The sequence below is a fragment of the Malurus melanocephalus genome, unplaced genomic scaffold (assembly GCF_030028575.1).
Source record: "Malurus melanocephalus ecotype Western Australia unplaced genomic scaffold, MMel_1.1 scaffold_40, whole genome shotgun sequence".
Taxonomy (NCBI): domain Eukaryota; kingdom Metazoa; phylum Chordata; class Aves; order Passeriformes; family Maluridae; genus Malurus; species Malurus melanocephalus.
In genome coordinates this window covers 2,643,269-2,657,972 of record NW_026623272.1, presented here as the reverse complement: position 1 = coordinate 2,657,972, position 14,704 = coordinate 2,643,269, and the positions used below count along the sequence as shown (strand labels likewise).

The 14,704-nt window shown below is 37.2% G+C and overlaps 1 protein-coding gene across 1 annotated transcript in view; it reads left to right on the top strand.

The window, feature by feature from the left end:
- Window positions 1-14,704, top strand: part of FTO (FTO alpha-ketoglutarate dependent dioxygenase) — a 209,325-nt gene that overhangs the window by 51,679 nt on the left and 142,942 nt on the right. The window contains exons 5-7 of the mRNA XM_057364629.1: window positions 3,628-3,707; window positions 4,020-4,163; window positions 10,009-10,128. Of these exons, the coding sequence (XP_057220612.1) occupies window positions 3,628-3,707; window positions 4,020-4,163; window positions 10,009-10,128 (344 nt within the window). The remainder of the gene's footprint in view (window positions 1-3,627; window positions 3,708-4,019; window positions 4,164-10,008; window positions 10,129-14,704) is intronic.

Sequence of the window (14,704 nt, the reverse complement as noted above, 5' to 3'; positions counted from 1 at the left end):
TATTCTCAAAACGGACTTTTTATTAGGTTTCTTTGTTTGGCAGAGCTGCCTTTATCATTTTGACTTGGAGTGGCAGACAATATAAGTGGACATATACAATTTTAGTGTGTTCTTTACTGTTCCGATATTTTTTGCACTGACTTTTAAGAGAARGCATCTTGAGGATGCCATCTAAAAGAAAATATGAAAAAAAGAAACTTGACCATAAAGGAAAAAAAGATATCCATTTATATACACTATATTCCAGAACCTCATTTCAGCAAGCAGAGTCCTTTTACTGGCATTATGTTAAAAGCAGTGGCAGTGCTGTGCAGGACATCTAGAAAATASAACATCAGGAGTCCTGCAGCTGGTGGTTGTTCATGTCCAGGGACTGATTGATAGGACTGGGAGGATTGGTTCTGACCACCACTGATTCATCCTCTCTAGCACAAAGCTCAGCCCCTCTGGAGGTCTGTTCTTCCAGTTGTTGGAATGGTGTAGTGTTACTGCTTTATATGAGTGTTGTAAAATGCTGAAACATCACATTCAATATGTTGGTTGTAATTTAAAAGTCAGGTCCTATCAATTCTTGTACCTGTAATTCCATGAGTATTTCCTGTGGTACACACAAATCTTATATAAGAAAGTGTGGGAACTGGATATTTCTAACAGTAACATGCAATTACAGTAAATTGTAAATCAAGATCAATGGGTATAACAAAGTAACAGAAAAAAGAGGGTTTTTTTTTAGCGTTTCTAGTAGACTTTTAATAATACTTTTGTTTCTCTCTTCATTGGGTCTATAAATGGTTTTTGTTATTCTGGTGAGAAATTTAGTAAAATAGCTTAAAATTTAAATTTACTTCTTCCTTCTCAGCAGCCCTTTCCAGATGAAATCATGAGCCATAATTTAAATGTATGTTAATACTAAGCATAAGGTGATCAGATCCATTCTTCTATTAAGTTATTACAATAATATGTGTCTTTTAAGCAAAACCAACAAAAATTACTTTCACTGAGTGAAAGTTTTATTTTTAAATCATTTTTTTAGGCTTTTCTTAATAAAAGTGTGGTGAACGGCTGCAAGTCTGCTGCCTAAAATTTCAAATCTAAACTTTATATCACTCATGAAACGGAAACACTTKAGCTCAATTTGCAATAATATATTGGTCTGCAGAGGAAGTGCACACTGTACCCTGCTGTCTCAAGTACACAGTCAAGGGGTGTCTAATATGAAACGTGTTGGGTGCATGCAATAAATCCAAAGCACGTGGAGGTGAGCAAAGGGCCCCATCTGCTCTGTCCYAGAGCATGCTTAACCAGGCTTGTCATGGTCCCACTATTAAATTGGAATTTTTCCACTAATCTTTGAGTTAGACATGACCAGATTTGCAAGCARATTTACAATTTTCACTAATTTTCCTACCATGACTTCAAAACATACTTAACAAAAGTACATTCTGGACTCTTTCAARGGCAGATTTACTTTTCTGCAGCTGTTTCCCATAGATCAAGTTCTTGCTTGAAGGTTAGGGTTTTAAAACAGCATGAAGATGAACTTTGAATCTTATACCACTCCCCACCCCCAGCAAATTATAGTTTGAGAAATATCAAAAAATTATTTTCATAACCAACCAGAAGTAGGTTGCACACATTGCAGAGGTTGGCCTGTGGTTAAAGATAAGAATTTAATGGCAACATTTCCACATGTATATAGTGACTCATTAAACTATTTCTAGATATTTAATCTGCTTCCATTTTCACAAACTAACTTGAACCCTCTTTGCTCTCCAGCATCTTGAATGTGTTGGAGTCTTTTAAACCCCCCTTTTTTTTGAGCCCACATTTAATCCAAATGGTGTATTCGCTACTGTTAAGACTTAGAACTCCAGAAATGTATTTGTCATTACCAAACTTTGATCCTGAGGTTTGATGAATCTCAGACATTTTTTTTTAGTTAATTTTGTTTTGTTTTTAGAATTTTAATTAATTATGTTTTGTTTGTACATGGTTTTCCTGTTCAAAAACTGAAAATATTTCTTAKTTAAGGAAAGATCATCCCTCTAGCTTTTTGTTGTGAAAGGAATATTCCACTGACCCATAATTTCTTAGGGAAGGAGAAATGCCTTCCTGATGCTTTTGTTGATATACCTGCAGTGCTTGTTATGTAGCATTTTCTCAAGCTTTTCAGCTGTAGCTATCTGCAAACCTCATGCAAACAGAAAATAAAACTCCCATCTAAACCAATTCAGTGCAAATTCAATCCTATCTTATAGCACTTATCTGCTACTTCTTATATAAATTATTTTTCTGATTTTTATTTTTGAGTTTTTTTCAAGTTTGTAGTGCTGTCTGCTGTCTTGGAGATGTTAATAGTGSCTTGGAAAAATTATAAAAAGACAGTTGTAAAACCAAGAAAAAAATACTAATTTTTCTGATTTCTTACTTATTAGACTTTTCTCAATTTTAAAGTTTTAGACTTGCTGTAAAGTAAAGTAGATGTTTTAAGCTATATATTTTTTCCACTAAGCCTCAAAACCTGTATTCTTTTTGATATGATAGTCTTGTTATTATGGTCATAAGAGTGTTTTCAAAAGTTGGTGGAAATTTGGGATATCAGACTTTGCACATATTGATTTCTGAAAGAGAAATAATTTTATATGAAGCTTGATAATTCCTCATCATGCTGGTTCCCTGAAAAAATGAATATTATTAAAAATACAGACTCCCAGTTAACAGACATCTTTGTAGGTCTCTGTTCCTGTTCTCTTCTAATTTTGTCTGTGATGACTTTTTGCTTGGTGACTCATCAGGTCACCTAGTTTTGTATGATTTTTAAATCTGTATCCCAAGAGTGATTTTGCATAGATTTTTGATAGATTTTCCTGAATGTCTTATTAAGGTTGAAAGAGCAGTCTAATTTTAACAACAAAACATTTAAATTGAAAGCACTTCATGAATGTTTTTCAACATAGAAGTGAGTATTGTTACTAGATCTAGTCTGAACTCTTCCAGAGGAGTAAATTTCCTTAAAACTTCTGATTGTTAGATTTCAGGTGTTGYTCAGTTACAATAATTTTGATGAAATTCTTGGTGGCAACCAAGCAGGTTCCATCTCCAGGGTTTGTGGGGTTGTTTGTTTGCCAGTTAATGAACTGGAGTCCATGTCAGCTCTCTGGAAGGCTACAAGTAAATCACAAAAAAGTTATTTTGGAGACAGTTCTTTGCCCAGATTTGAGTGTCAGATAAAATGGTCAAGTAATATGTGTGTAGGGGAGTTCTTCTCTTCCTTTTTTTTTTCAAGAAATTTTGGTATTTTTTAGTGATTTTTGGAAAGATTGTAACTTCCAAGAAGTGTGTTGAGTGATCCTCAGCTTTGGAGCAATTAATTTGTTTAATTTAACTTTYCACATAAGTGGGGAAAATGCCACTTCTGAACTGTATAAACTGGGAGAAAAATAGTGTAAGTACAAGTATTGCTGCCTCTAAGGTGGTGAATAATGTGCTCTGCAAAACATTAGGGCTTTGTGACTGAATTCTCTAAGCATTAAAGCAAAAAAGCAGTGTTCCTTATTCATCTTCAACCAGATTATTTTGTTAAGTATAATTTTCCCCTGTACTTAAGGTTTTCTGCTCTGTCCCTAGATGATCTCAACATGACACATCAGCACTGTGTTCTGGCTGGTTTATCACCTCGGTTCAGCTCTACTCACAGGGTGGCAGATGTAAGTATCASAAATGTTTCACTGTTTGGTTCCTCCTAAAACCAATATCCTGGTGCAATATATGCAGCACCGTGATGTCTTACCCAGAATTGTGGTTCACATTATGTTTGTGACTCAAAATGTTTTCTTTAACARCTGCTATTGTTTATTTTTGATTGAGGTACTCTTGGTTCTGTGTTGGTAGTTGGCCTAAACTCCCAGGCAGGCATATCAGATGTGAATTGAGAATGTGCTGCACCACTCTTCATGGTTTATTGATGAAAAATAGTTGAGAAATACATATTTTCTGAAGTGTTTGTTGTGTCTTTATAGTGTTCAAGAGGAACATTGGAATACATACTTGGACGATGTGAACTGGCACTCCAGAATTTACAGACTKATTCTGATTCAATGGCTTTGTCTTTGAAATCACTGGAAGCTGCAGTTGTGAAGCAAGTAGAAGAAATACATAATGAGGTGAGATGATGTGCACTGAAAATACTTCAGCCAGGTCTGAGCAGTGCAGTCTCCTCATGGAGTTAATGGCAATTAAATGTGTTCAGCTCCTTGCAAGGCATTGCCTTGTTCAAGTTTGAAATGTGGCTTTTACGACTTTTTTACTTGGGTCAGTAATTAGATTATTGTGAAAGTTCTCATTTTTCCTCCTTAAGATCCCTCTGCTGGTAAGGTAAGAGAAGTTTCACAAAATATTACACCAGAACTGACAGTGTGGTGGACAATTTCTATTCTAGGCACTTCCCTAACAGAAAGTAAAGAGAGAGAAGGGATTAGAGGGAAAGAGGAGGTAAAACTTTTCAGTTGTTGCTCCCTGGTTTGTGTTGAATCAGGTTTTCACAGAATATCAGGGGCGGCACGATTGTGAGTGTGGGCTCTAAAGTATGTTCTGAAGAAAATACAGTGGAAATAATTGTGAGGAACATATTTAAGCTACTGAAAATGCAAGTGTATTAATGCACTTTGACAGGATTCCACTGAAACTGGCAGTGCTTTCTTGCTTGGAGCTGTGCTGTCTTTCTACTAAGATAAATTAGAAGCTGTACATAGGTCATTTTCACTCAAATTAGAATTCATGTAAAATGTTTAAATTGCTGTCTGCTGAGGAATAYAATACTGTGTAGTGCTACTAAAACTTTGTGGAACACATTTTTATCTGTACCGTGTTTACAGTTGGTAAAATGGAGCATAGTGTTGGAAAAMGATTTGCGCCCTTGACTTTTACCAAAACAGCTCCTAGGGCAATTTAAAGAAGTCTGATGCATGCAGGGGTTTACAAAACATTAATCAGGCTCAGTCCATAAAACTACACGCATATGTGGTTTGCACAGCAAGGGCCACAGGCACAGCTGGTGTAAATTTGCACGGGTCCTTTAACATCAAAGCCATGTGCTGTTTACATCAGGTGAGAGAGTAGCCCCTGGTGTTTGCAGTCACCTGAATAATTTTGCAATGTGACATACAGGGATGTTTCCTGTTACACATATGGGATGTACTGTAACAGCAATCCTTGTTTAACTTGCAGGCTTGGTAGACACATTGGATCTATATTTAATTTGGAAAGAGACTACCCATCCACTATTTTGCTATTATTTTCTGGTTTTTTTTATCCCAAGGTCACATCTTCACTCGCTGTTAGAGTGCTACTTAAATTTCATTTATTGCTGCACAAATAGACAAAATTTCTAGAGGCTTATCTCTRTGGTAAATGCCTATTTCTTTTTCAAACATCACTGAACTGAAAATATAAAGACCTGTGAAGCTAATGCAACTTTTCTTGCATATAAAGKCTTCCTACATTCTTTCATTCTGTATGATAAATCTGTCTTTTCAGGCACTAATACAGGTTTTAGGTTCAAATTTTATCAGGTAGAAGAACAAGAGATTGTTTTGTTTCTTTAAAGGATCAAAGTGCTTATTGATGAAAAAGAGTTTTTCATTTCACTCTCTTAGTTTGTTAGCAATTTTTAATGCAAAATCAAAACAGCTTTTTGGATTAATGAAGAACTGCTACCCCATATCCCAATTTTGCCTGTGTATTTCTGGTAAACAGCTTTCTGTGCTATTTTTAAACCTCCTTACAGGTTTTTTGTTTTTTTTTTCTCTTCCTCTGGACCAGAGATCCTGAGTTTGAAATGAGATATTATCTAGAGGTGATGATGCTGTTGTATTTTATTTTTAAATATTGTCAYAACTGAAGCTCTTCAGTTTAACTCTTGTAACTAGATGCAGCCTTTCTTCTTGATTCTTTATCTTCCTGAAATGCTATGGGTTCATTCTTTTTACCCTCTTGCTGGTAAAGGAGTCATCAGAGAACATTAACCAGAACAGAACCATCACARTACCAAGGTAAAATACAGTAGTTTAACAGATTCACAGTCTGTGCAGAAATTAACTGCTCTGCCAAATGAGGCCTGGATGAATTATCTGGGTCTGCTCGAGGGAAAAAGCCTAAGAGCGAGTCTGAAAGAATGAGGAATGATTCTGTGCCTTCACTTTTGTACTCCTGGGCAGGAAAATTGACTTGCTGTGGTGATAGAGTGTGTTTGAACTGAGGATCTGAAGCATAGGTGGAGACTTAGGTTTTTTTTCCAGTGTTGTGGTGGGCAGAGAAACCTCTAAAAGAGTATCTGGGGGATGTCCTTACTTGATGTTAGATTTCCCAGAGTTCATTTGTCAGGGCCCTGTCTTGGATGCGCTGACAGAGGTGTTCCTGTTGAAAAAGTAAGATGCTAACCTGAGGAGGATTTTAGCATCTCTAGCGGGCAGCCAGGTGGAAGTTTAATATTTCTTTAAACCTGGCTTTGTTGTCATGGTCTGCCTCACTAAAACAACCTTCAAAGGAATATCTGAGTAATTGCAAGGTATGCGCTGTGTTAGATGTGTGAGTCACTTCTCTCCCAGTGTGTACTTTGTAGTTGTAAGTWAAGATAACCTTAATTAAGGGTGTTCACGTGCTGCTTGCCTGGGTGGTTTCTGGGCTTTGCAGYCTGAACAAAGCTCTGGTGGCAGAGGTGCAGCAGGGTGAGCAGATGGAGTTACCTGGCAGTGTGGGGTGTGATAGCCTGACAGCTGACACAGTCACAACCACATTGGGTCAGGGCTCATTTATCCCAAAAGAAATCATCTTGCACAGTTCTCTGAATGGGAACCTCTTGCTCCTACTACTGCTTTCCTCCTCCTTGGCTTTCCCAAACACATACAGCTGCTGAGTACATCCCAAACAGAGCTACAGGGTACCTGGGGAAAACCATCGGCAGCTAAATTCCTTCTAAAGTAACTAAATAGTGCTGGACAGATCATGTAAATACTCATGCATATAAAAATAAATCTACAGAAAAGATCTTCACCAGCCTGATTTTCACATTTAAAAGAAATTTTTTCTTGTTGTGACTAATGCAAAACTGCTAATAGCTCAGTTCAACTGTTGGTGTGGAGTGGTTTCAAGGCTTCCATATTTGCCAACGCCAAACTAATATCCAGATATTCCCAGYGTAGTAAAACACTAAAAGGAAGCCTTCTTAGTATCTAGGGGTTGTGTTGAAAATATGGCAGGTTTCAAAGTACTCAAGTTTATAARGTAGGGGTTTGTTCTCATCAGGGTGTTTGGTCAGCTCTGATAATCAGATCCTGATTACCATGATTAAAACTAGAGACTGAATTGGTGGAGTCACTTTTGCCTGCAGCAAATCCATTTTTCTGGCAGCAGTAGATAAATGGAGCTTGGAGAATGCACAGGAAGGAAGCAAGCCTGGGCCAGCTGAGATGAAGGGATGTGGTGTTAGACACTGAGGTCACTGATGAGAAAGGGRGAGGTGTAGGCAGCAAAGGAAGGTTAATATGTTTTAGTACATTACAGTGAGCTGACAGCATGGTTGGTGGCTGACTAGTGTGGCAGAGAGAAAATATAGATCACCTACACATGTGGCATTTAATAACCAGTACTTTTGAATAACTGACTGAGKAGCATTGCCCCACAAAATGTCAAATGCTACTGTTGGCCTTTTACTACCTGGTGTTGACAATGACCTAAAATTGCCCTTTAATCATTGCTGAAAGGACAACTTGAAAATATGTTGAGATTAGACACAGGAGACCTGATTCTGAGCTTACTTGCACAGATGTAAGTCATAAGTGAAAATCAATTGGAAGATGAAATTTATTCCTCAGACACTCAGCCTTTATATTTTAATATGTAAATATGTTTAAACTTTGTCCTCGTCAGTCATGTAAAATACTTTCAATGATAACTAACGTTAGTTCTTATATATGGGAGTCTCCAAATTAAAACTGTTTGACAAAATCCTTAGCAAAAGCTGATAACCTGGGAGTTTTGGCACAGAAGGTGAGTGTTCTGTAACTTCCATTCCACTGGTGCTAGCAATGAGCTTTTTGTGTCTCAGTATTTAGTGYTGAGGGTTTTTTACTAGGACAGCTTCTGCTGTGCATGGAAGGAGACAAGCCAAGAGGAGGGAGCTCCTGCTACAGGAAAAGGCATTGCARGAGAGAAATCATGCCACCCTTGGCTCATCAAGGTAATTTTCTTTCTCGGAATCAACAATTATGATTGACCTCTGTTCAGAGGTCATAGTTCAGAGCAGTCACTGGACAAGCAGCTTGGTGGCCAYGTTGGAGGGYGAAAYATTGTTYTTTTTCCCCAAAYMCAATTTTATTAACCCTAAATAAACCTTTAGGTTGGAGCTAAAGAGGTGCTCTGAGATGAATGCAGAGCAGTATTCGATGGCAGTCCACATCATTAAACAGCCTCTTGTTGCAATAAGGTGCACACTGACCTCTGATGAGACAGCTAACCCTGCAGAACACGAATTAGCTTGTTACTAAACTTTGTCTTACACCTAAAAAGCAGCTCTTTTGTGTCAAATTATATTTATTCTGTATAGGATCAAGACATTTAAATTTTGGCCCATATGAGGATCAAGATACATTTAAATTTTGGCCAAGATGCCAGACTCCAATTGGAGTGAAATTACATAGATTATTGTAACAAATCAATATGACTWGTTAAAAATCAGATTGACTGAAACAGATTTATGATGAGTCATATTTTAACATTGATTTTAATAAAAAGGGTTTTTTTTTCATTGATTAATGACCTCATGATTAATTTTATGGAACCTAATTGCCAGATGTGATAGAGGCCGAAAAAGCGCAAAAAGAAGTAGAGAGAGAGAAAAAACGTTCTTAAAATTCTAGTTGAATAATGATATACTCAGCTTTCCCAAAACTCCATATACTGGTTTTTAATTTTTTTTTTGACAAGCCATAACTGGATCTTTCATATCTCATTAATGTTATAGAGGAAGCAAAGTTTCCTTCAGTTTTTTTGGGTTTTTTTCTTTTTTAGGAAGGATGTCATCAAACTTCTCTGGCTAGCAGTCACGTGTTTTTGGAAACATTTTAAGATCTGTGTCTGCCAACTAACCATGTTCTATTTTACTAACAGATTTGCTGTAATATTCTTTTTATGCACTGAAAATTTAAGRAATTTTTTTATTGTAATCTTTAATGTATTGACCAAGTATTTTAGTTAATGTTTAGTTAATATTAACTGGACCACTTTTATATTTCTGTAGCTGTTCAGTTTTCTCTTGCAKGAAAGGAAGGTGACAGCTTTGGGCAGTTTTCTTTATTCTTTCACCTTGGTAGGTTGTCTTTGTTTGCATCTTCAGAGTTGAGCAGGGATAAACAAATCTTCTTTGTGGTACAAATAATGATTAAAGCAGCTTTGAACTCAGTGTGAAACATAGCTACCACAACAAAGATAAATATGGAATTCTAAAGACCAGAACTATGGATTACTATTAAAGGAAAGCAGCATCTCTGGCTGTCTGGTAAAGGATGAGAGGCTGTGATTCCTTGTAGTGCCACCTTCTTATTCCATAGCTACTGGGCTGCATTCTAGCAATGTTGCTACTTCAAGTTTTTTCAAWCTTTTATGACTGAAACAATTTGAAACCCACAGAGATAATCACAATAAGCCAGAGTTGGCRCATATTTGACTGCATTGTGTGTAAAATGGATTTTTTTTATGTTTGTTGTACATGTACCACATGTAAAAAAAAATAAAATAAAAATGGAGAGTTGAGTTTTGCACTTCTCTGGGTTTGAAGAGAGTAGCTCAGCTCACAAATTGATGTGGAATAGCAACAAACAGCTAAGGATGGCTTTGGTAACTKTCTCCTTTTCTGTAGGACTGKTCAGGTATAGCTGGATTCTTGCATTACCCTGTTCCTGCCCCAGATAATGACCATGGATATTTATGGTGCCATGTGTTTTTATCTTGCAGGTTGAATTTGAGTGGCTTAGGCARTTTTGGTTCCAAGGCAAGAGGTATTTGAAGTGCACTGATTGGTGGCTTAAGCCTATGGCTAAATTGGAAGAATTCTGGAGAAAAATGGAGATTATGGTAAGTACTAGTTTTAGAGTCTAAAGCCTCTAGGGCTTAATTCTGAGAGCACTCACAATTATGTTTTTAATTGTACTGTAGTAATGGGTTTTAGACTTTATTCAGAACATATGAGAAGCAGAATCAATTTCAGCCTTTCACTGTCTCCTCTTACTTTTATCCCCCAGTAGCCAGAAAAAATGTGAGCAAAATCAGATCCAAAACCCCAGGATTTCAGTTAGTTCTTGACTTTGCTTGTTTTTAAAGTTTGAAAGCCTCATAAAAGCCTCATATGAGCMTTTTAGAGCCTCATGAGATGACAGCTATAAATTACACTCCACAAATGCTGTGCATTGTCAACTTTGTTTGTGCAACACCCYGATAGACAGCTCTGCTGATGACAGCAATGGTGCATGCTTCTGAGCAAAGCTGAAACACAACTGGTGATCTGGAAATGCCACTGGTCCATCTACACACTTACAGCATAGCTAGAACCTGCAAGAGAGGGTTCATTTCAAGAATAAATGTATTAAYGGTTTGAAAGTAAGTCATGCATTCCTTGAAAACAGATTTAGGTCTGCACACTCACCCCGTTGCTGCTGCTGTCCATGCAAAGCCTCAGATGACAGATTGTGCTGTCAGAGTTTCCAAAGCAGTTGCCATCGTGCCTCCTCCTGGGTCTCACTCAGAGGGGTCTGTGCTGGCAGATCTGTTGTGTTCATCCCCATCCATCCGCTCTCAGTCACTCGTGCTGCTCACAGCCTCAGTTTGCCCATGTTGGTGTTGTGGCTCAGGGTGCTCAGGGTGGTTTGTGTCAGAGCTGTGCTGGTCTCTGCAGATGCCATGGCTGAGGATGGTTTGTGTCAGAGCTGTCTCTGCAGATGCTGTGCAGCAGGAATTTGCCCATGAGCCTGCAGGAAATGTTGTGACTCTGATTCACATGTAGTGTGAGCTTCTCCAGCCATGGCTGGTGTCACACTTGGGAAACACGCCTGGAAAACTGGAACTACCCGTCGGGGAGTCAGTTGTCACAAGAAATGAGTGAACACTGAATTTTCCTACAAAAGCAGAGAAAATACGACTTGCTTATGTGGGTTGTTTTTTTTTTTCCTCCTCATTTTTTGCGTTCTTGCACGCTCACATTCTTCAACGACCCTTATAATTTAAAAAAAGCCTTTTGGTTTGTTTTTCTTTCAAATGACAACTTACTCCCTTGTAGCGCGGGCTTAGATGAGGTAGAGACAAGAATGTTTGATATTTTATATCCATTGTGTGTTGAAAACACGGAGAAACGGCAAACTCTGGAACTCTCAAGGGTTRGTTTTTCTGCAATTGGTGTGACATTGCCATGTGTCTCTAATTAGGAACATGGTGGCGTCAGTGTATCTCCTTTCAACAGGCCTCAGGATGATATTTATCAGCAAACCCAAGGCTGGGCCAAGACAGAAGCTGCTTCTAATTTAAATTTKAAGTATTGCTTTAATGTTTTATGACTTATAACATATTAATCACAATTAATTTCAGCTATTGGAGGAGACAGAAGAGAATGTTAATTGAGAATGTCTGTTTTGTTGAGTGTCTCAGTGAATTCGCTGTGTTCAGCCTTGGAGCTGGAATGGTTTTTTGGGGACACATCCCRGGTTTTGTGTATTTCTGGGAATGCCATCAGGGGGCAATGTTGAGCCGCAGTTTCCAGGCACAGCCTCGCTAAAATCCCATGGAAATGTGGCATTAACATCAAGAATTATCCCTGTTGCTCCAAGTTAGCCGTAATCTCTAAGATTCCATAACACAGGAAATCAATTGCGGGTTAACAAATTCAACAGCAATTTAACATAAAAAGTGCAGTGTTTTGGTGCATGCTTAGCTTCCACAGCTAAGTTAAATCAAAAGGGTATTTTTGAAGGTACCCAGTAGTCTGCAATTGATGTTTTTTTTCCTCCAGATTTATAATTTTAGCTGGATGATTCTTTGAAAAAAAAAAAAACTAAAAAAGAGAGTAGTGTAAAATGGTAAAAGTGAAAATGTCTTAGAATTATTGATCTTCTTTTGGAAGATTTTTGCTGCTGAAAAGGAATTATTTCTTGAATGAGAATATTTAAGCAACGTGTTTTTCCTTTGTGTGTGAGCTGAACAACTGTTAATGTGGTTTTTTATATATGTGTGTAGGGTGATACAAAAGTCAGTCTCAGGGTCCCTCTGTGCCCTCATTTATTTTACCCCTTTTTTAGTAAAGCAGATATAAAGAAGAAAAGAAAGTTTCCAAAATTATCTGGGTCTGCTAATTGCAATTAGCCTTCTGTCACAGCAGAGTAAGATACTGCAGGAAGCTTAGCCCAGTGTCTTCAAACCTGTGAGCTTTATTTAATATTTTTATACATTATAGGAAGCGCACAATTTTATCATAATGTTTATTCCTGGCATTTCTTTCCCTGAGGATAGTTTTACTTAGAGCTCACTCTTGTGATGTAAATGTTAAACCTTTCATTTGAATGACATTCTGATAAAACATCACATTTCCCACAATATTACCTCATGAATTTATGAGCCATTAAATCCAAAGCAGTTTAACCAATCTTCTCTTTTTTTTTTCCCCCCTCCCTTGAAAATATGAAGGCTATTCATATGTTGGATTTTCTTTTTTTTTAAAAGTCATCCAAGATTAACACGTTATCGCCTGCAACATCAGGATAAATGCTTGCAGAATTCAAAGGGAGAGTTACCATTTGAAAAAAGACYGTACAAGCTTTGCTTTCTGGGTAAAGAGAAGTCTGAAAAGCTGAAATCTCATGTGATGTGAGCAAGTCTTGCTGTAGCTGTTCTGAGATTCAGTGGAGAGACAATTTGTCTCTCAGGGTCTGATATCATGCAAACCTTGCAATCTGACATTTATTTTAGCTATGAAAATCGGTAACCACCACACCAAATCTGTAAAAACTGCAGAAGTCCAACGGTCTTTTTTTGTTTATTTTGTTTTAGGTTGATTCACATTAGAAAAACAAAATGTAGTCAATGCAATTATTTTTGTTTATGGAATGAAAAGTAAGTATATATGGCTACACTTGCATGCTGAATTTTTAAAGGCCTTTTTAGATATATCTAGTGTTCCTTAAAAAAAAAGGCCCTTGCAGTGCTGTATGGTGTGAATTGTATTTCCTGCTTTGACAGTCCATTTAGCAATGTAGCAATGTATTTATATGGCAGTTGGCCTTAATAACCTTTATTGACTTTAGTGGGTAAGAGCCAAGACTGGCATTATTAAAATGTATCAATTTCATTGCAGTATAAAATCACAACATATATAATTACCTTAGGTAGGCTAGGCTCCATTTAATCCCACCTATTTATGCAGGAATTTGGCAAGACGAAGGAAAGTGTGGAACTGAAATGTGGAGAAAAGTGTGAGTGACTTTTACATTTTTTACATTTAACAGCACAACTGTTTGCCTGCAGTGAGGGGACTACTTAAAGGAATGAAACATAGATCTTAAGGAAATAATTTCTTAATGGTATAACTGAAACACAAGTAATTGTTAACACCATTTGTTTCGCTTTTTGGCATCTTGAAATGGAGCTGATGACAATGAAGTGCAGCTCACCTCTTAATTTGCAGTGGTGTAAAAGCAGCAGCATGCACTCGGTGTAAGTGGAATGATCAAAGTGACGTTCCATGCAGATTGGTATCTTTCTGCACAACTTTCATCTTGATTTCTAAAACTTTTCAAAAACTATCTTTAGTCCTGTTATTGCTGCTATTCTCAATAACAGGCTTTTTATCAGTTTATACAACTGAAATCAGAGAGCAAGACTATGTTCTTGTAAAATTATTTTCCTTTCCTTTTTGAGGTCTATTTCATTATTTGCTACTATTGCTGTATATGAAATATGTCATAGTTTCAGCTATAAGCCACTATTGTCAGGGGCTTAAAGCCTGACAGTTAAAATTGAGTCTACACTGAAACTTGAGCTACAAAATCTCAGCCCAGAGCCATTTTTTTTTTTTTCAAATTAAAGTAGAGGTTTAAATATGTATTTAAATCAAGAGTATTTCAGTTCCCAGATAACCATGAAAAGCTCTAAGACAAAATATGCTTTTACAAGGAATTCTCCTAGCTTTTGTAGACTTTGGCACTTTAAACAACTAACCAATTATTTTTTAAAAAAATAGATAATGGGATCACAAACTGGCTGGTTGGTTGTTTAGCTTCTTTCAGAAATTGCATAGCAACTTAACTGACGTTTGAATTGGTTTGACCTTGTCAGCCAAAATTCCAGGAACTCTGAGGTATTATTTTAATTTCTCTTTTGGTTTTCCCGTTGTGCTCTGATACTGCAGTGTCACACTTTATTGGAGGGACATGTGGCGATGGGTGATSGGATTTGCCTAATGAGCTGTGAAATGTAGGTACAACGTGGCAGCTCCAGACCCAAATTTTACCCATATTTCTTGTCTTTTGGGGCTCTCCTTATCTGTTTAGGCCAGAGCCTTTAAATAAATGTATTTTTGGCAGGTTATATTTTATGTGCACTGGGAGTCAGATGTTTCTGGAAATGTATCTTTTATCTTAAACAACAACAAAACCTGTTCCTGGGGACT